At 44.8% G+C, this 20059-nt stretch overlaps 1 protein-coding gene across 1 annotated transcript; it reads left to right on the forward strand.

Annotated features, from left to right (window-relative positions):
- Positions 1–197: 197 nt before the first annotated feature.
- Positions 198–18994, forward strand: efcc1 (EF-hand and coiled-coil domain containing 1). Its single transcript, XM_048253788.1, has 8 exons — positions 198–1001; positions 1342–1763; positions 12523–12659; positions 13239–13374; positions 13667–13832; positions 15327–15485; positions 16866–16935; positions 17131–18994. The coding sequence occupies exons 1-8, from the start codon at positions 315–317 to the stop codon at positions 17265–17267; spliced, it is 1914 nt and encodes a 637-aa protein (XP_048109745.1). The 5' UTR covers positions 198–314; the 3' UTR covers positions 17268–18994.
- Positions 18995–20059: the final 1065 nt, after the last annotated feature.

Raw genomic sequence — 20059 nt, forward strand, 5'->3', positions numbered from 1 at the left:
TTGTAAACAATGATATAGGCAACGTTGTGGCCAACATTTTCAAATTTTGGATTCTTGTAACCTCGCACTTTTCTCTTAAAACTTCTCTTCACCCCTCCTCCGCTTACTGGTGTGGGCAGAACTCTTCTCTCAGAAACGCCCCCTAGCAGAAGGCTACTTTTCAAATGAGAGAATACATTCAGCATTTGAACAAGCGGTAGAGCACCTAAATGGGACCACAGAGGACATGAGCGCACAGCTTTTAGACTTTGCAGTCCTGGTCTGTCAATTACTCAATACAATTAGATGCCGTAAATGTGTCACAAATTGGGATAATGATGGAAAAAACAGATGCATATGATCCGTACAGGCGACCAGCACGGAGAACACAATGGATAGTAAGCACTTTGGCGTACCACTATGGTTTGGATCGTGGAGTGGAGAATGAAATTATTGTCCTGGCTACAGGGCTAGATCAATATTTACAAGAGATTTTTCATCATATGGATTGTCAGGGGGATGGCAAAATTCCTGTCGAGGATTTTAATGTGTTGTGTGAGATTTTGGGACTAAGTAAAGAGACAGACTTGGAAGAGTGCGTTGGATTATTGGATAATCTTCCTAAAGAGTTGACTTTTAGACAGTTTCATGCCAAACTCTGTGGATATTTCAGTACTAAAGCTGGCTGCCAGTACGAGAACGGACGTTTGTTGGTCGGTAAGGAGAGTGAACACATCGAGACGCAAATCCGTCTCCGGAGTCCCTTGCGGCGGAGAGAGAGGTCGCTCTCCACGAGCATCAGTGGGAGAGGGAGCAGAGGTTCGTCGCCCGCTTTGAACCGCCGCCCCTCAGTGTGCAAGCAGGGCTCTTGTACTAAGGAATGCTATGAAGAAATTGTGGCACTGGAAGAAGCAGAGGACAAGATAGCTAAACTTGAGGAAGAAAACGCAAGTTTGAGAGAGTTAGTTGAGGATATGCGCGCTGCTCTGCAGAGCAGTGATGCTCGATCACTGGCTCTACAGGTAAATTCATTCCAAAATGCAAGCAAATGCATCATTAGAATTCATGTCACATTTCCTATAGTTATGATTTGTAATTTACTAATATTTTAGATTTGTGCCATGTGAATTACAGTGTTATTATTCATCATCTGATCATGTTATGGTACATCTGTTCTATGTACTGTAGTAGAGAGTGGGGGATGTGTGCAGACTTTTATGTTGCCTGTGCAAAGGGTCTTCACTACAGTTGAACCATTCCCTCTCATCCTCTTTCATATGTATCTGTTAATGAGCTGCTGATTTTCATTCTGACAGTGTATGCTTGCAGTGCTGTTTTTTTTATTTATCCCTATGTTGGCAGGTTGGTCTGTGGAAGAGCCACGCCAAACACAGGCCCGAGTCAGGCTGTTTCATCGCCCACCAGAAGCTGGTCGCCCAGAAGAGTGCCAGCAGCACCAACCCCTCTCCAAAAAGCCTTCAGAGCTTCCTGCGCGAGATGGACATGATCCGGAACTCGCGAGACGCGCAGGTTGAGGAGGCCATGCTCTTCAACCAGAAGCTGGAGCAGGAGCTGTCACGCTCCCGGGACGCCGTCGCTCTGCTGGAGGACTGCAACCGGAAGCTGAAGAGGGAGCAGCTGGAGATGAGGAAGAAGGTGGAGGAGGCCCGGCAGGCGGTCATCACCGGCCTGGGAAAGGTCAAGGACCTGGAGGCCAAGGCCAGGCACGTGCCTGTGCTGCAGCAACACATCCAGCAGCTGGAGATGGAGCTGCTTTACTACAGGTAGGAGGATCTCTCCTGGTGCCCTCACTAGCACCTTCTGCAGTTTATGTGTTTTGCTTGTTGATTGCCTCATTACAGGGAAAAGATATTCAAATGAAATGGCAGTTTATTTGGGTATTTTTAATGCACTATAAGCACATCCATGATGGTTGATAAAGTGTTTATCATGTCTTTTAAATCAACAGTGATACGTTTTCAGCATCTCTAACAGGATGCCCACTTACATTCTATCTTGAGGAGAATATGCTTTACATGGCAATCAATTTCGCCTCCATCTCATCTGTATGGCAACAATAGCAATTCCTTTCTAGAATCTAAGAAAAGAACCCAGCACCCTGGAAACAGCAGCACTGGAAGCTCATTTGTATTTCTTGCAACAGTGGTGGTGTGCAGACCTAAACTATTGTTTGACTGTATTGATGCATAGCTCAGCTGAGCTTGGGACAAAGCTCTATTTTGTGCTTAACTCAACATATTAAGCTAATGGAATCACTTGAAAATATTTAGGTAAAACCGCTATGGGCCTCCCTCAATTATTACATGAGTACCGTTAATGTGTTTTGTGTCTAAACAGCATGGCCTCCTCCTGAGAGGCAAACATGGCTAGCGTGCACAGGTCTGTTGCTGGCAAAGGGCCTGGAAAAGTATGCCAGCATACATGCAATTTAGGTATGCTTGATGTGGTCCACTCGAGATTTTCAGCCTTGTTTTGTTTGGGTTCGTTTAATAGTCCATGTGTGTGGCAGTCAAGGCTCTCTCCGCTACTGTTGGAAACCATTCATTTTTTCAGGGTGTTTTAGTTTTATAGTGTGTCATTGAACCCCGCTTGCACATAACTGTTTGTATAATGTCTGCAACCTGTTTGGCTCGTCTGACTCCCCTGGTGTAATCAGTGTCTGGGGGATAAGTTCACGATGGCTATTTTCAGGAAGTGTTTGTTAATGTTCCCCTCTTTTGGGGTCTGAGAGATGGAAGGCTCATTCAAAATTGCCGTTTTTGTGCAGTAGATGCTTTTCTTTCCTTCCTCCTCCCTCCCCCTTCTCTCTCTCTCTTTCTTTCTCACTCACTCACTCACTCACTCACTCTCTCTTTCTCTCCCTTTCTATACAACTCTCTGTCACTCACTTTTAAGACATGTTGATTCAGCTGAATATTACACTTCATCCATATCAAGAAAAAAAAGATTTCTGTAGCAGTCAGCTTACTTTCTTGCTAAACTAAACAGACCAAAACAGCATAAATCATTAGCTAGAATACAACTTTTGAATTGTTCACCAGTAGAAATAATCCAAAACCAAATGCAAGTAGAAATGCAATGCAGTCCATGAAAACCTTTCTTAAATGTTTTAAGACTATGTACTATATGGCTGTTTGTGTAAAAAAAATACATTACATTTATGTTGTGATCAAACATTCCAAAATGCTGGCATTTGATGCAAAGATAGTCTTTTGTGGTTTACCCCTTAGTTATTGGGTTTCTGAAGCCTTTTTGATTTCTAACAGCGAAAGCCATCAGTAGTCTTAAGTACAGGGTTGTGCATCACAGAGGAGTCTGGGTGCTAAGTCTCATATTTCACTAAAGTGAACACTGGACTGTAGAAAATGATAATATGCTACTACTGAATTTCTAAACTTAACTCAAGCAGGGCAAAAACTCCCAGACACTATTAATTAAAAGCATGCATTATGGCAATAGTCATTGTTAACTAAATATGGCAAGTAAGGTGTTTCATACTTGCAAAGCGACTCTTTACACACATCTTTTTAAGATAATCAGAAAACAAAAAAGCCAACTAAACGTGTTTTTATTTTAATTCATTCAGTCAAAGCTGAATGGTCTAAAATAGGAACAGAAACTGTTTCTCGGGTACTTTCCACTCTGAATCACCACAGCATGTAGCCTACACTATGTGTCAACTGCGTGTTGCATTGTGTAATGTCAACTCAAGAAAAGAAAATATTTACTTAATGTTGTTGTAATTGGGACCTCTTGGCTGACACGAAGCATCTCATGCCGTGAGTGATCCATTGATTGAAGATTGAGGCACAAGGCATAAACATTCCTACATACCCCTATCACAGCTCCTTCCAAATGTATGCAAAGTTCTTTGGGCACCAGAGGGGAGGGTCTTCCTTAGCGCAGGCCCCCACTGATGCTCTTAAGCCAAATAATTCATTCAGTGACACAATGGGGCTGACACATCGGCAGAGACCCCCTTTTCACTCAGGAAAAGCCCTGACCTAAACACACCAAAAGTTCCCATCAGTCTTCAAACAGTCTCTCCTGCACTCTCTGCTCTTGCCGAATAATGGATGAACACTCCCAGGGGTGTATCCTAGCAACAAGTATCTGAGCATTCTCTCTCTCTCTCTCTCTCTCTCTCTCTCTCTCTCTCTCACACACACACACACACACACACACACACACACACATACACACATGCCCTTTTGGTACATGAGACACATTCATACACATGCAGACTTATTGGCGACTGTCCATCAAAGTTTGGGCTACATATCAACAGAGCCGTTGAGAAATGAGTTCTACTTTCCTTGGTAGTGCTTGAGGTATGCAGTTCATGCACACAACATGAAACAAATCGTGGGTCACACAATTTATTCCAATCCACCTGCATCTCCGAGTGAAGTTATCACTTTTGGAATTTGTTGGAATGCCAGAACAGGCATTTTAATCACAAATCTCTTCCTCCTTGGCAGGTCACGGAAAGTGCGGAATTTTCACAAACACCAAAAACATTCCAGATCACTTGAGAACTCCCGGGTAGGGTTTACAGTGAATTGATTTAAGGGGTCAGTCCTTGCACAAGTTAACAGTTAACCATTTGGGGTTTTCAACAGTTTCTGTTTTGTTCCAACCCACTATGGAGCATGGGGACAGATGTAAAGCCGTTTATCAAAAGCATTAGCTTATTTGCTGTTTTACAGCACAGTCTTTATCTCGGCGTTATCGCTGCTACAGTAATTACTTGTAATTAGGGAGTTGTGAAAGCGTTTACAATTCATCTTTGACGAGGAGCTCAAACAAGAACTCACAGGCACTCAGAGCTTAGCTGCGAGTGCAAGGTTGGGTTGGCCCTTTTCACTCCCCTCAACTTGGTTTTTGCTTAGCAGCAGCAACCAAGCGTTCTCAAACACAGTGTAAGCCATTAGACCTTTGAAACACTTAAAGAACTTTATGGCCTGTTCACAGGATGACTCTTCTCTGTTGTCCACTGAGCTTTGGGTAAATTATACACTCGGGTCAAGTGCAGACCTGACTGCCACCGCTCCCTTGTAGTTGGTGATAGAGGCAGTGAAATATATACTCAGTCTGAATGCGGAACACCTCAGGATGTAGATCTAATACGGTAAAAGAGTGAGATGTTTGGTTGTGAAAACTGTAGCTTTTTTCTTCTGGCATGTGCCCATAACACACACACACACACACACACACACACACACACACACACACACACACACACACACACACACAGAGTGTGAGAGAGAAACAAAGGGAGACCACTTGAGTCTTCTCATCAGTGTTAAGGGTTTCAAGATCAGAGCCAAAAGGGGTCTCGTCCCCACATCCCCCTTATCCCCAGCGAGAGCTGCTCGCCGCGTGGGCAGACAGTGGACAGCAACAGAGCTGAGCTGGAGCGCGTCTGGCTGGGGGAAAAGCCACTGTCCCCCTCCCCGCTCCAGACCGACCGCTCGAAAAAAAAAAGAGGAAGCCTTTTGATGCGGCTGCCAGGGGCGACGGGGACTCTGGTCACGCGCGGCGGGGTCAGTGTCTGATCAGCCCACGGTCACCGAGCCCCATGCCTTTTATCTGAGCCGAGAGGTGTGTCCACTGGTCATTTTTCTTCCTCCCTCTTTTCCTCCTCTTTGTATCTCTCCCTCTCTGCGGTCCTTTTTTTTCTTCTTCACCCTCCTACAAAACATTCTCCATTGCGCCTCCATCTGCCTCTAAAGCTGTTCCGCTGAAACTCTAGAATCCGAAGCCTTCAAATTCCTTTTCCTTCATGTTGGCAAAGCACTCCTCACGTCCCCAGTGGCGAAGCCCGTCTCCCTGTGGACTATCTCTATGCACTAAGCCTGTTTTTATTTCTACAAAATATCATCTTGAACCTGCTTTCCATCTGCCTCCATCTGCTTGTTTTGAAACTGAAACTTCAGTCTCATTCCTCCCCTTTTCACCCCGAAGCCACATCAAAGGGACACACAATAAACTAATTATCCTCATTTTCTGCCTTCAGTAGCTATCGGGAAACATTTTTGCATTTTTCGGAGGGGTAGAGGGTGGGGAGATTTGTTTGCAAGGGGATCCGATGTCCCAGCCTGTGGGCTGGGAGCTGAAAGGTGTGTTATGAAGCAGATCAAAGTTTCCACCTTCGTCACCGCGTCTCGCTTGGGTTCTCCGCCTGGGTTCTCTCATGTGAGAGAGACAGTGGCAGTGCCTGTCTGCCAGGGCACTGATTTTGAAGATACCAAGGACTGCTTGGAGCTCTGCAGTGAGTTGAGGAGCTTTCAGTGGTATGAAAGAGAGAAGAGGTGAGGAACCTTTGCCAGAGAGAGAGAGAGAGAGATAAGCTACAGAGAGAGAGAGAGAGAGAGATGAGTAACTTTCCTGGGGAGACATGATGTTGATGAGATTCCTATTAAATCTGAATATCAGAGACCCAGCTGTCTTCACCTGCAGAAATTGCATCAAAAATGTTCCTCTGTTGCATAAGACATTGCTCCATTGGCATTCCTCTAAGATGATATAAAATTTGTTTTCGTCTGTCTGTTGCTCAAGACTGAGTTTTGCCAACGCATAAATCTAAGCAGACAACCGCTACACATTTCTTCACCTCAGTGAGACATTTAGGCAACTGCTAAATAATGTGAAAAAACAGACAAATGAAAAGAAGTCAGTCTATTTGGTGAGACAGAAAGCATCTCCACCGGCAATATGGTTGCATAATCTCTCTTGCATAATATTGTATCTCCTGGAGCTTCTTGCCTGTAATGAGTTTGAGATGTGGAGGGAGGTGTGTGTGTGTGTGTATGTGTGTGTGTGTGTGTGTGTGTGTGTGTGTGTGTGTGTGTGTGTGTGTGTGTATATCAAGGAAGGAGAGACTGTCCTGGGTGGTCAGCTGGTGGGAACAGACAGACAGGAACTAGCTGTAGTTCATTACCATAGGGGATAGCAGAGACACACAGCACCTTTTAGCCCTAAGGCTAAAAAAACCCAATGAGGGGGGAGAAACAGAGGGAGGGAGAGAGAGAGGAAACGTTTAAATCAGCTGTGGCCATTGGTCGAGCTGTGAGCCAGGCCAGCAGACAATGGAAAGTGCTGGCAGAGGAACAAAAAGTGATCGGAGGAGAGGGGGAGTAAGGGAGGAGAGAAAAGGCTCAAACAGATCGCCATCTGGAGGAAGAGGCAAACACTCAACTGTTTGTTCTCCAGGTCCTGTCACCTCACCCCCCTGAGATGGATGTCCGGGCCCTGCACAGGAAAAGTCAGGGCCTCAGCCACGACTCTCACCGTCTTTATTTGCAGGTTTCAGCCATAAATAATGCCCTGCGTTCAACAAGTAGGGGGAAAACATGTCAAGGCTCTAAAACATGGTTCATTGACATACATGGGTGGGGTTGAGGGTGGGCTGGGTGGTCAAGGGGGTGGGCTTGTGGTGTTTGTTTTCAACCTTCTGGTCTTGGATATTTGAAATGGATTCGGTTGGTCTTGGGTCTTTGGGGTTTTCATCAGGATTGTGATCTTCATTAGTGAAATGTACTCTGCTATGTCTTAATGGACACTTCCTGACGACGTGGCAGGGGTGGGATAAGAACAGATTGTTGACCTTTTTACAGCTTCTTCAATTGCACCCCAGAGAGACACTAAAACAGAGGCGCAGAAAGAGGAGACAAAAAAAGAGAGAGAGAAAGAGAGAGAGAGCATTACAGAAAGGGAGAGTCAGACAAACAAAATGGTCTTATGGTGTCACCTCACAATAATAAGAAAGCAGAGGGCTGAGGTTCTCAGCTGTGGCAACAGTTTTCTTATTATGTAAGCTTCAGGCTAATATCCCTAAGGTTTAAAAACCAACAGAGCAACACCTAAACTAACTGAGCGAGATGCAAAGTAACACTATAGTGAGAAAAAGAAACCCTGATTACCAGTAATTATAGTGCTGTATATATAAAGAGCTGTCCTGTCTCACTCCTAGTGGTGAAATAATATCAATCATTCTTAATGACAGCATGCTGCGGACACGCGCGCGTACACGCGTACACACGTACACACACACACACACACACACACACACACACACACACACACACACACACATTGGAAGGATGTGTGGGAGCAGGAGGGTTCTTTTTTGTAACGGTTCTGTTGTTCTTGCACGGGCTTCAAAACCCTCTGTAGCCAAGTGGGCTCGTTTTCAGGTTTGGAAAGTTTCCCTTTTCTCTCCTCCTTTCCCTCCGACCTCCATACACTGCCTACATCAGCATGAATCCACAATCATCACTGGCGGACACACACACACACACACACACTCACACACACACACACACAACCACACACACAACCACACACATTTCATAATAGTCTCGGGAACCCACCACGAAAATACCCAGAACTCTCTGCCACTCCCTCCAACCTGGCTCTTTTGGGGGGTTTTCCTTGCTGTTTTTTTTTTCCTTTCAGCTGCTTGGTCATCTGGACCTGCTTGCATCCCTCTTCCAAGTATATTCACAAGGCTACAGCAGTGTAACTAGAGCGTTTACTGACCCACACATCCCTCGTTTGAAAGGCCCAGCCTCACCTCAGCATCACCCAGGTCGTCTCTCACTTGGAGAAGAATCTGGCTGTACATTTTCTTCTTTTCTGTCTCTTCTGCAGCCCATCCGTCTAATCTAAAGCCTCACGTCGACTCGCTCTAACTCTGCACTAAGGTGAAGTTTGATTGATAAACCCCCCTAAGAGGAGCAGGCAATGCTCAACGTTTTTCTTTTTCCTTCTCAGCTCTCCTTAGTTGAATTAGAGTCATGTTGTAGAGTGATACCAGTGCTGTGTGTTGGGTTCATTCATTCATTAAACAGCTCTGACCAGAGAGTGGACTCGAGGTGGAGGGAGGATGCGGCGGCTCGTGAGGTTGAGGTGGGTGGGGGTGATGGTGGTGGAAGTTCAGCCCTTTGCTCTAATAAACACAGGAAGTGCTCTGGTGTCCTCAGTCTCTAACCACAAGCAGCTGGACTCGAGCCGCCCGGCCCTCCACCACCAAACCATCGCTCACCGTCCTGCCTAAACACGACTGTGATACAAGACCTTGTTATGAATACCTCAACCCAATCCTGCAAATATTGCTGAGCTAAAGCTCTCGTAGCGCCAGGGTGACAAATGAGGTGACTCGGAGGTCAGCGTCTCAGAGAGGCGATTGCGTTTTGACTTAGGAGCTACACGGCCCAGACACGAGGCAAGCAGACAGGTCTGTCCAGCACCTTGCATTGATCAAATATTAAAGTTGCCCGCGGAGACACACAGGCGATTCCGACTCCTTTCCTCCTGCATCTGTTTCTGCTTTGGCCCAGAGTGCCCTTTGTTTTCCTGCTGAAAGAGAGAACGTAAATCAAGTGGAACAGACTTTACTCCCAGGGGCAGAGTAAAGAAGAGGCAGATTAACATCTAGAAATCATGTATTTGCATTCATTAGTGTGTTTCAGTCGAACATAGAGCTTGTTCTTTTGTTTTCATTTCCTTCCATTAGGTCCATATATGCGTGGATGTATAGTACTATGTGTTCATATCTGTTTGTGCCCCTAGGTAAAAGTGTTCATTACTTTCAGAATGTGCATTATTGCTTAAAATGTGTAGGTTTAGCCAGCCTACGGGCTTTTTTTACAATGATGTGAACTTGGCTGTAGTCAGTTTGAACTTCCTCCTTCCTGTTTGGACACGCTGAATTTCGATTATAATTTTACACATCCTCAGACTGTGGTTTTTGTTTTCCATTCCGGGGTCAGGTTGTGCCTGGATAGATGCAAGCACAGCCTGTGCAGACAGTTCTGGAAATGTCCAAATGATTATTGAGCCCCACTGCTCTGGCTAAGGAGGCCCACGGTGATGAATAATATACTCCTTCAGGTCCCTCAGCCCAAATCTTTGAAGTGCGCCTGTAGTTTCCTGGAAAAAGCTATGCAGAGGAGTGCAAAGAAGCTCTGCAACATTCGCTTGATTCTCGAGAATCTGAGTATCAGTCACAATACTTATGTGCCCACATGCGAATATCCCATAATGTGGGGAAAAAATCTTAAACAACGTGTGCATACAGACTGTGCCAACTTCTGTGCTTGCCTCCCATCAGAGTGAAGTTCACATGATGCAAGGTATGCCTTTCGGCAACATAAAGCATGGAATCAAAGAAAGGGGAATTAACAGTGACTGGACAGCTAACGTATGCCAGATGACTGCCAAGCATGTCTTTTATGGTTGTCCTTCTCCAGACCGGGGCTGGGTTGTGCTCCATCGGTGTCAGCTGTAGACGATACAGAGAGCAGAGCACGAGCATTATGGAAAACCATGTTTGACCCCAATGGAAAACACAGGGAGAGCCTTTAACATCTATTCCATAGAGTTATTAAACTCTTACACCAGATGTATTCTAGGTTACATAACATGTTGGAAACAGTTGTTGAGTTATACACGTTTGATGTATATGTCTGTTGTTGTCTGTTTAGTTAACTGAAAATGAGATGATTTTTCTGCATTAGAAAATACTTATGAAATACTCTGTCATCAAAAACTCCTGATGCAACTTTTCCATTCGGTATTGGCTAGACAGTTCACCCGTCGATCTCTCCTAGGCCAAGGCACGCTGGCTTGGTTTCGCAGCGAAAACCAAAATGTCTGGAGTGGTTTCAGGTGTCTGAAATGCTCCATCTACTTCAACTTGTGTGTGTTGTTTTGATAGCTTCGAATGTCGCGCAGTAAATTTAAGTCCTTGGCTGCTACCCAGAGCTTTCATCCGGGCCTCTACGCATATAGGTTTCATTCATGAAGCGTCTGATAAAGCAGACCCCTAGCTTTTTGCATAGCTCACACATGCATATGTGCACACACACACACACACACACACTTTTAATCCCCTTTGACTAGACGTGGCATTACGCAGAGCAAGCCCGCTCCTTTCTGTTTTGTCTAAATGGGAGTCTGGCACACACACTTGAGCTCGTTGTCTCCTGAGACTCCATAGAGTCTGCCACCATTCAGTGGCAGCCCACCCCAGAGGGCTCACCCAGCGGACCCCTCTCCCACAAGGCAGCACCCGCGCGTCCACAGGCTCCGTCAATTAAAGTTCAATTAGTTACAGTGGGCTGTGCTCTATCAACACCCCCCCCCCCCACCACCACCACCCCCTCCATGGTTCCAGAGATACTGCCCATTTTGGTAGCTAAAGAGATCCCCATGGAAACCTATTGGAGTCTATAGTGGGGGGTCCCCTGCCATGAAGTTAGCAGCTGCAGAGTTTCCAAAATGAGTTATATATATATATAGGGGTACCCCAATTTCACTGCAGCCCCTCTTATAGTTCTCACAACCCCCCACCCCCCCCCACACACACACACACACACACACACACACACACACACACATATACACACACATACTACTCAGTAACTTGACTGATTGTCTAACTGGGAGCTGCAATTATTGACCTTTATGCTGAGCGCCGCAGTCTCCCGAAGCTTTTTGTACGGTGAGGTGATATTTGTAGCACTTGTGCTGAACAGATTTATCGCCATTTTATTGCGAGGTTTCCCCGATGGAGGGAGGATATGTGCACGGGGCGCTCCCAGACTCATTTAGAGTGTGCTCTCGCGGGATACGTGCTGCTGAAAATGAATTTCTTTGGTGGTATTTCCACCCCCTCCCATCTCTTTTTTTCCCCTACTAAGACACTCATCTGGAAGCACTTACTGTCTGCTTCACCATGGCCCCCTATCGTATTTCCCTCCTATATAAAAGGCCAAAGGAAACTGTACAATTGAAATGATAGCAAAGTGATCGGCCTATGAGTTTATGGATTGGAATTCTGTTTATTTTCTCGCATAATATAAAAACACTTGAATATGATAGCACTGTTTAAGCCTAATTTAATTTTGGTTGCATTTCAATTTCAAACATGTCGAAAGGAAAGAACGGGATCACAATCTCCAGCCTTTTAAAGCTTCTTATTGTTTGCATTTATCTTTGAAACATGAGGATAACATAGGAAAACATTTGTTTCGCTCCGAACACCCATCCAACTGACAGAGTCCTGAAGCTGCTGCCGAGTCTTGTTTTAATTATGGTCTGCCAAAGCGCCTTCAGACAGCCGAATCCCACGTGCCAATAAAATTATTATGGTGGCTATGGGCGTGTATTATTAGAGACATCTCATGTTACTTTCTCTTTCCTTTGAAGTTATATAATTCCTCCATTTAGTTCATTTCTTACTTTATGGACCTATTTCCTATCAAAATTACCTCTCTGCTACTATCATAGAAATGGGGATAAAAGACTTAAAATTGCAGGTATTTGTATTATGTTGAGTCAATAAATATAGGCCTATGGGTACGGATTTGTCTATAATACATACATTTCTGTATTCAGAGCACTGAGTGAAACCCCCAATTTTAGTGTTTTTCTTGCCACAATGTATTAGTCCACAGTTTGACTCTGTGGCTTTTTGACAGCCCACATGATGACTAAGTCTTTTCTCCTTGGCAGGTCAGAGGTGTCCAAAGTAACTGTGCCTTTCAGCAGTGCTATGGACCAGCAGTACCGGGAGGACAGGAGGTGCTGTCTGGACTCCCGACAGACACGCCACTCCCCCACGGGCCACGCAGAAACATCTCCTGACAACAGTAAGGCCTCCTGCCTGTACCCTCCACCTCCACCTCCCGTCAATGTTCACAGGCAGTTAACTAATTAACCAATCAATCACTAAACAAAGCCTCCGGACACACTCAATTAAAGAAAACACTCAATTAAAGTAACATACTTTTTCTAGCACAATGGCCACTCAAAGTGCTTCACTCAGACATAGACAACAATAACATAAACACTCAATATTAAGTCCAATGGCACTGGGCAGAGATGATTCTCCTGGCGTGAACAACGCACGGTACTCTTGAACAGGCTAGGCCATCAGGAGAGCTCCTGAGTGGTTTCTCCGGTAAGACACTGTCAGCCCACAGGTCAGCAGCTTGATTCACAGACCTCCGACAGTGATAGAGCGCAACACAAAGTGCCGTCTGTCAGAAATAGATGAACAGAATGGATGGACGTCCTAAATAAAACAAATCACAAGTAAAAGAGTAGACATATAAATCTGTCAACATAAATCCCAGGACCAGCTGGTGTAGAGATGTACGGGATAATGGCTGCCGCGGAGGTAAGCATGAAGAGCTGTGTGAAAACCGTGTGGCTGTTCTCCTTTGCAGTGGAGGAGCAGCTTTTCCGCTCTGTGGAGGGACAGGCCGCGTCGGACGAGGAGGAGGACAGGTGGACGGGGGAGCAGCAGAAGCAGGTGGACGAGGTGAAGAGGATCCTCACTAGGCTGTCCTGCTGCGGGGACAGGTATGAGAACCGGCTCTCATTTGTCAATCACACCGCTCAGTATTTGTGTGGTGCGTCTGTCTCTGTGTTTTTCTCTCTTTTCTCCATCCTTTTTTTATTATTTTATTAATTTCTCTAAACAGATGTAGCAGAATCCATACAATGTAGTATATTAGCTGATTCATATCAATTCAACATACATAAAGAGAGAGGGAGAGAGAGAGAGAGAGATTGAAAAAAGGAAAAGACTGATAGTGATTGTCCTCTCCTCCATAGTGATTGTCCTCCATAGTGATTGTCCTCTCCTCCTAAGGTGTGATGAGAAAGCTGTGAAGCGGCTGCTGTCTCACTTTGAGGGCTCGCGCAGCGAGGAGAGCCAGAGCGCTGTGCTGGAGCTGCTGGAGAGGGTCACCCGCCTCAACAAGCAGCTGGAGCTCCGCGAGAGCCAAGCCAGGAGGAGTGACCTGGACATGGACCAGGTAGTCACCACATAGCCACGTCTCACCACGTGGAACGTAAACACTCATTTTTGGCTGCTGATGTGCCACAGAGCTGGTGGAGCCTCTGCAGATTGAAGTAAAGTGAGAAGGTTGTAGCAGACGCTTTTATCCAAAGCGACACTGACCATTGCCCAGGAGGATGGAGGATGTGCTGCACCCCATCCTGGGTCAGGCCCAGAAGTAACCCATTACTGGAGGAACAATTCCACTCCTATTCCTGTATGGGCACTGGGGCACGCTGGTTCACAGGAAGCACGCAGTTGAGGGAAAAGACCATGCATGGCAACCATCTACAGCAGAGAGAACCAGGTCGAGAAAACAGGCAGCAGCAGGGACCAGCCATGTCCCCACATCCCCACATCCCACCCCCAGCCAGAGTTAGAGTGGGTCGGTCAGGCATCTCAGCAGCATCAGCCCCCCCCTCCTCCAGGCGCTCCAACCACAACCAATTCTCTGCGAGCGTCCTTTACATTATGAGTCAGTCCCGGGCTATGGGGTGTAAAATTAGATTAGAGGGGGGACAGCACAGCTAAAGGGTTGTTATGGAAATGGAGGCCTTCAAAGGGAGAAACCGCAGCGAGCAGTGCAGCCTTCCTGCTTTCTGCACCCACCCAGCAGCCCGACCGCTAGCACTGGTATGAGGAGGGAGCCACCCTGTGTGTGTGTGTGTGTGTGTGTGTGTGGTGTGTGTGATGTGTGTCTGTGTGTGTGTGTGTGTATCCATGTGGGTGTTTGGGTCTACATGTGTATCCCTGTGTGGGCGTATATATGTGCATGTGGGTTTGTGTGTGTGTGTGTGTGTGTGTGTGTGTGTGTGTGTGTGTGTGTGTGTGTGTGTGTGTGTGTGTGTGTGGGCGTGTGTGTCTGCATGTCTGTGTGTGCATGCACACAGCTGGTTCTCGCTGCACTGACCACAGAATCACACACAGGACCCCAGAACCTCACACAACACCACGCTCCAGCAGTCATAAATGCAGAGCCGGCTCCAGCTGAGTTAAGCTCCACCAAACACGAACACATGCAGAACACAACAGAGCAGGAAGGAGGAGGAAGAAAAGGATGGTGTGCTATTAACTTGTGTGTTTGTTTTAACGTGTCACTTTGGCCTGGTTCAAATCCAAACCACTTATTAGAAACAAACTCCCCCAGAAACACAACTTGGTCCATTCTGTGTGAAAAACTAGCAGGTGAAATGTTTTAAGCGGTGAGCTCATTTCTTCCTTGTTGATGACTGTGGCCACAGAATCACTATTCTAGTAATAAAAGCTATGAACCATCTGTATAATACTTAATGAGGTATACTTCAGATTTTAGACATTATCTTGACAATATCCAATGTCTAATTGGTTGAATTGTTTTTGGTAGCATATGTATGTTGTTGTATGTATGTTTGTTCCTTCCTGCACAGTGCAACTGAGATATCCTGCTCACATAAGTGTTCCTCCTCCCTCTCCACCTCCTCTTCCTCCTCAGGTGAAGGACGCGCTGGTGCAGGAGCTGCAGCAGAAGGCGGAGGAGACGGAGCTTCTGCACATGGAGCTGCAGATGCTGGAGACGGAGAGGGTGCGGCTGTCACTGGTGGAGGACAAGCTGGTGGATGTGCTGCGGCTACTGCAGCAGCTGCGTGACCTGGTCAGTCCGAGAGGCACGCTGTAGCCTACATGTGCCCATATAGGGCTGTGTTGCACTGCATATTTTCCCGTGAATGTATCATAAAGGTCTGTGCAGACCTGCAGGGTGGATGTCAGGGTAACTTGAGGTCACTGTGATTGTGTGTGTCATTGACACACGCCTGACTGTATCTCAACTTTAGGGTGTGGGTTCCTGGGTATAAAGTGTCAATATCTATGATTAACCAGCATTCACTGGTGCACATGGTTTTTCGACCCATCCTACATAATGTTCTGGTTTGAATCAGACAATGTGTTTGTTCAAGGTTTTCATCCAAAGAGGCATGAGTCTATGGTTATAGTAATGCACAGCTGTCTGTCCATACACGAGTCTTCTGTATTGCTCTCTTTAGATATCTCTCTGTATAGCTCTTTGTTTGTTATATTCATAAGCCCACTCAGGAACAGGCATTTCATGCCTTTCAGTCCAGTCTTGTTGGAACTTTTCCCCCAGTCCCCTTTCTCCCTCAGTACTCATTCGTCAAAGGTGCTGGCCCCAGATCTTAGTTTGAGCTTAAATGTAATGCAGCTTAAATGAATTGAAAAGGAATTGGAAACGACTGCGTCCTCTGTGCTGTGAACTCTGTGGAGTGAGTCGTATCAGAGCATGACGTGAGCCATGAGCCAGAGCCATCCAGGATATGAGACTCAACAGGAGCAGTCTGATCGAGTGCCAGTGCATACACCTTTTGTACTTGCAAATGCGGAGGAAGCGTAGCCAGCCGCCTGCCACTCCTCACATTCATGCACTGTGCTCAGAGCGTCACCCGCCGTTAAGCTCAACCTGCACCGCAAGGCTGTCTACATAAAAACAGCCCTGAACCCGTAGGTGCTGAGACACAGACAATAGATCAAACTGTGTTTAAAAACAATGGGGCTTGCTTGCTTATTGCATGCTTTTATGCTCTACAGAACGGGTGTATTTTTACTTGCACAAAGGGGTCTTTCTTGTTCCATAAAAGTGTGTGGGTTCCTTAGAGAGAGAGAGAGAGAGAGAGAGAGAGAGAGAGAGAGAGAGAGAGAGAGAGAGAGAGAGAGTGTGTGTGTGTGTGTGTATGTGTGTGTGTTGTTCACCTCATGGTAAGCATTAAGTTCCGGCTGTCCTGCATACAACTCCACCTTATGCAAACAGAAAAAACAACTTGACCTAAAACCTTAAAAAAGCTAGGTGTCGAGTTAGACCTTGACCAGGGAGAAAGTGTGGCAAACAGTGCTTGTGTGAAATGTTAGACATATACGTGTCCCACCTTTTTCTCTTCTTTGTTTCCAAAGATCTCTTATGTTTACACTACCATTTGGTGATAATCCTTCCTGCAATCTGAGAAGTTCTCTCCCGTTTCAGAATGTCTCCAGGAGGTCTCTGGGAAAGATTCTTCTGAGCACGTTGGAGTCTTGCAGCGACCCTCAACACGGTACATAACCACAACAATAGTGCACATCCACTTAAATTAACATGGCTCTCGTGAAACTGTTACCACCGTCTACAAAGACACAGAGTGCCATAAAGCTTTAGAAGCACCAATGAGGTTTGTTGGAGCACAGCTGACTCTGGGTTTAGTGTCCTGGCTTTTGGAGAACTCACATCTGTGGCTTCTGTCTGTTCACAGGGAAGGCTCACATCCTGGAGGTACTTAATGCCCTATATCATGAATTGGCGGCGTGTGAGATTCTATCCAGCAGCGTGGCTCTGGAGCGGACTCAGAGTCACCAGTCGCTCACAAACGCTCTCCTCATCTCCTGCTGATCAGCACTGCCACCTAGTGGAGGAGGGTATGGACTACAGGCTCTGAAATACCTTGGTCTGCTTTGCCCCCAGACACAATTTGCCAGTCAGCTTAAACGTGGTGGAAAACTAAGACATGTTTGTCTGTGAAACAGAAATAATGTTTTTTATTATCCGCGAAACGATAATGCAATGGCATTCATTTAAGGGCATTTCAGATATTGAGGGGAAATTTCCCTCTGTGTGTAAATTGTGTTTGACAAGAGATGCTTTCATAGGTGACAATATACTATTTCACACCTCAAACCTGGACAACTGTCATATTTGTGATAGTTTCACTTTCAAACAAAAAAATTCACTAACAGATTTTCAATAAAAGATACCTGTGGACAATGATGCCTGGTCGCACCTTGTAAATAAGACTATCGGGCATCATTACTTATGTCATGGTACATATTTTTCTATTTGTTTCATATACCATTTGGTATTTGTTGTTGGTAATGTGATTACTGGGGAAATTAAAAACAGATTGCATTGAAAGTACAGGGAAAGACAATAAGCATTCAACATTAGCAATTTTGTGAAGACGTTGCCGCTGTGAATTTTCTTTTTCCATACATGCATGCACCTTTCACATTGAATATATGTATTATTTGATATTAAGATTTAATTTGATACCATTATTTTAGTAAGATTTTTTTTAAAAGAATATACTGGTGATGTTATTCAATGTATATATTATAAACAGTTTGAGTTGGTTTTGGAGGATGTCTTTGTTACTCAAAACATAAAGACAGAGCATTCAGTCAAGAGACGTGTGTGGTTTTGGTTCATTAGTATCCATAGAGCATGAGTTTTCAGACTGAATATGGGCTGGGTGTAGAAATCCTATTGTTGCCTACAAAAGGACTCATTTATTTGGGCAAAAAATTATTAAGACTGCATGATATGTATAATGCCATTATGAGACATAACTTGAGGCGTTTTTGATGTTTTAATTTTATATATTTGTTTGTTTCTTTGTATTTGTTTGTCCTTTTGTTTGTTTGTTTTCATTGTGAAATATCTCCATTCCTCTTGTACTGCGACTGCGTCCACATTGACATGTTTACAACTGTGTAATCCATTGGTTAGATCTGACTATATTGCCAGGTGATTTCTAGGCACTTGAGGTAGCTATTTTATTAAGCAAGCTTAAGAATACAGTATTTCTTAAATGTAAGCTACAATTTACTGAGGCTCTTTAACAAGGTTCTTTGGCAGAAAATACATGCTAAGTATTGGTGTCAGGGAAACAGCCAACTAAAACCAATAACTAATGATGTGTGTGAACTCTGTAGCGCTTTTTCACAAAAATATTTGTATTGGCGTTCTGACACAGACTCTCAAAAGCACTCATTTATTTGTTACAGGCCTGTAATGTACACAATGCTAAATCGACCTGTCATTTCAGTTGTCTTTTTGTTTTATTGTTAGCCTAGGCTACTGTACAAGTAGGCTACATGTTGAAAAATATGTTCAATATTCATAACCAATGAAAAGATCATGTGATATAATGTTGAGAAGATAACACAAAAAATATATTTAATATGTCATAGCTTGAGAAGTGATTCCAGTTTTTTATGAAAATTATGTTTAATTTGACTTTGATTAAAGGGTCAAGTGTAGCAACTTTGTATTTTCACATGTAGTCATTCTTTGGAATGTTTTCTCAAGGGATGAAAGTAAAGAATTACTGCTCTACTTTTTATCCTATTTGTTTGAATCCTTACATCTTAGGCATGCTAATGGTCAACCAAGAGTGGTGCTGCTATTTTGGTGAATCCACATATTATATTATCTACTAGGCCTGGCAACTGGAAGATCTCTGTGATGAAACAACTTAGCAAGCATTGTTAGCAGGACATTCATCATAGTCAGCAGACATCATATTATGTAGCTAGTGGAGGCGGTTGCCAGGTGTTTTTTTTTTTTTAATTATCTCTTGAGTGGTCCAGCTGCAAGTGTGTGATAAATGGGTGTTGATATTAAAGCGTGCTAGTTTGAAAATAGGCCTGACAGGTAGTGGAGAGGTTGTGTCCTTTGGTTGTCACTACATTAGGCTACATACATCCAGGGTGGATGCCATGATTGCTGGGGAATACTGGTTCATTCTCATATTTCCATGGAGCTCAAGACAATAATCTTTGCTGAGAGAGAGAAAGGACATAAGGCTGGCAAGTATGATTTCAAAGGTCCTTGACTGATAATGGGCCAGGCCCTCAGAACATATCGATCCAAAACTTCTAGCAGCCCTCCATGACCCAAAATTTAGCAACATTCCATGAGAAAGACCATTCTGCAACCTAAAATTCAAAATCTGATTCAGTGAAGACATACTTAGGGGCTACATGTCTATGATTGGTAGCAGCAATGCACCCCTCAAACCACTGAGACTTCGCTCACTGCCTTGCACAACAGACAGACTGAGGAAGTCATTCGTCCCCAGGGCCATTGAACTGTTCAATGCTTCACTTATATATTAAGGGAAGAGGAGAAATAGACTTCTCCGCATTGTCTGTCTGCCTCTTCACCACCTCCATGTCTTGAACTGTCTGTCCACTAGCCACTTTTTACCACTGTCTTCTGCCTCACTGTTTGCGTGCTATATTAGCACATATGCACAACCCCTCCCTCCATGCCACAGCCGAACTGTGACCACACTTATACCTTCCTTAATATAGTTATAAATATAGATATATAGACTTTATTCTTGCACTGTTGACTTACTCATTTGCACCATCACATGACACTCATTCACACAGGGCACCTTA

Source organism: Alosa alosa, chromosome 10 (genome assembly GCF_017589495.1).
Source record: "Alosa alosa isolate M-15738 ecotype Scorff River chromosome 10, AALO_Geno_1.1, whole genome shotgun sequence".
Taxonomy (NCBI): Eukaryota; Metazoa; Chordata; class Actinopteri; order Clupeiformes; family Clupeidae; genus Alosa; species Alosa alosa.

What these genes read in the sequence shown, in the direction of transcription:
- efcc1 (XM_048253788.1), top strand. Translation starts at nt 315, where the DNA reads ATGATGGAAAAAACAGATGCATATGATCCGTACAGGCGACCAGCACGG. An exon ending in CTCGATCACTGGCTCTACAG is followed by an intron (nt 1,002 to 1,341) that starts GTAAATTCATTC and finishes CTATGTTGGCAG; the next exon opens with GTTGGTCTGTGGAAGAGCCA. An exon ending in GTGACCTGGACATGGACCAG is followed by an intron (nt 13,833 to 15,326) that starts GTAGTCACCACA and finishes CTTCCTCCTCAG; the next exon opens with GTGAAGGACGCGCTGGTGCA.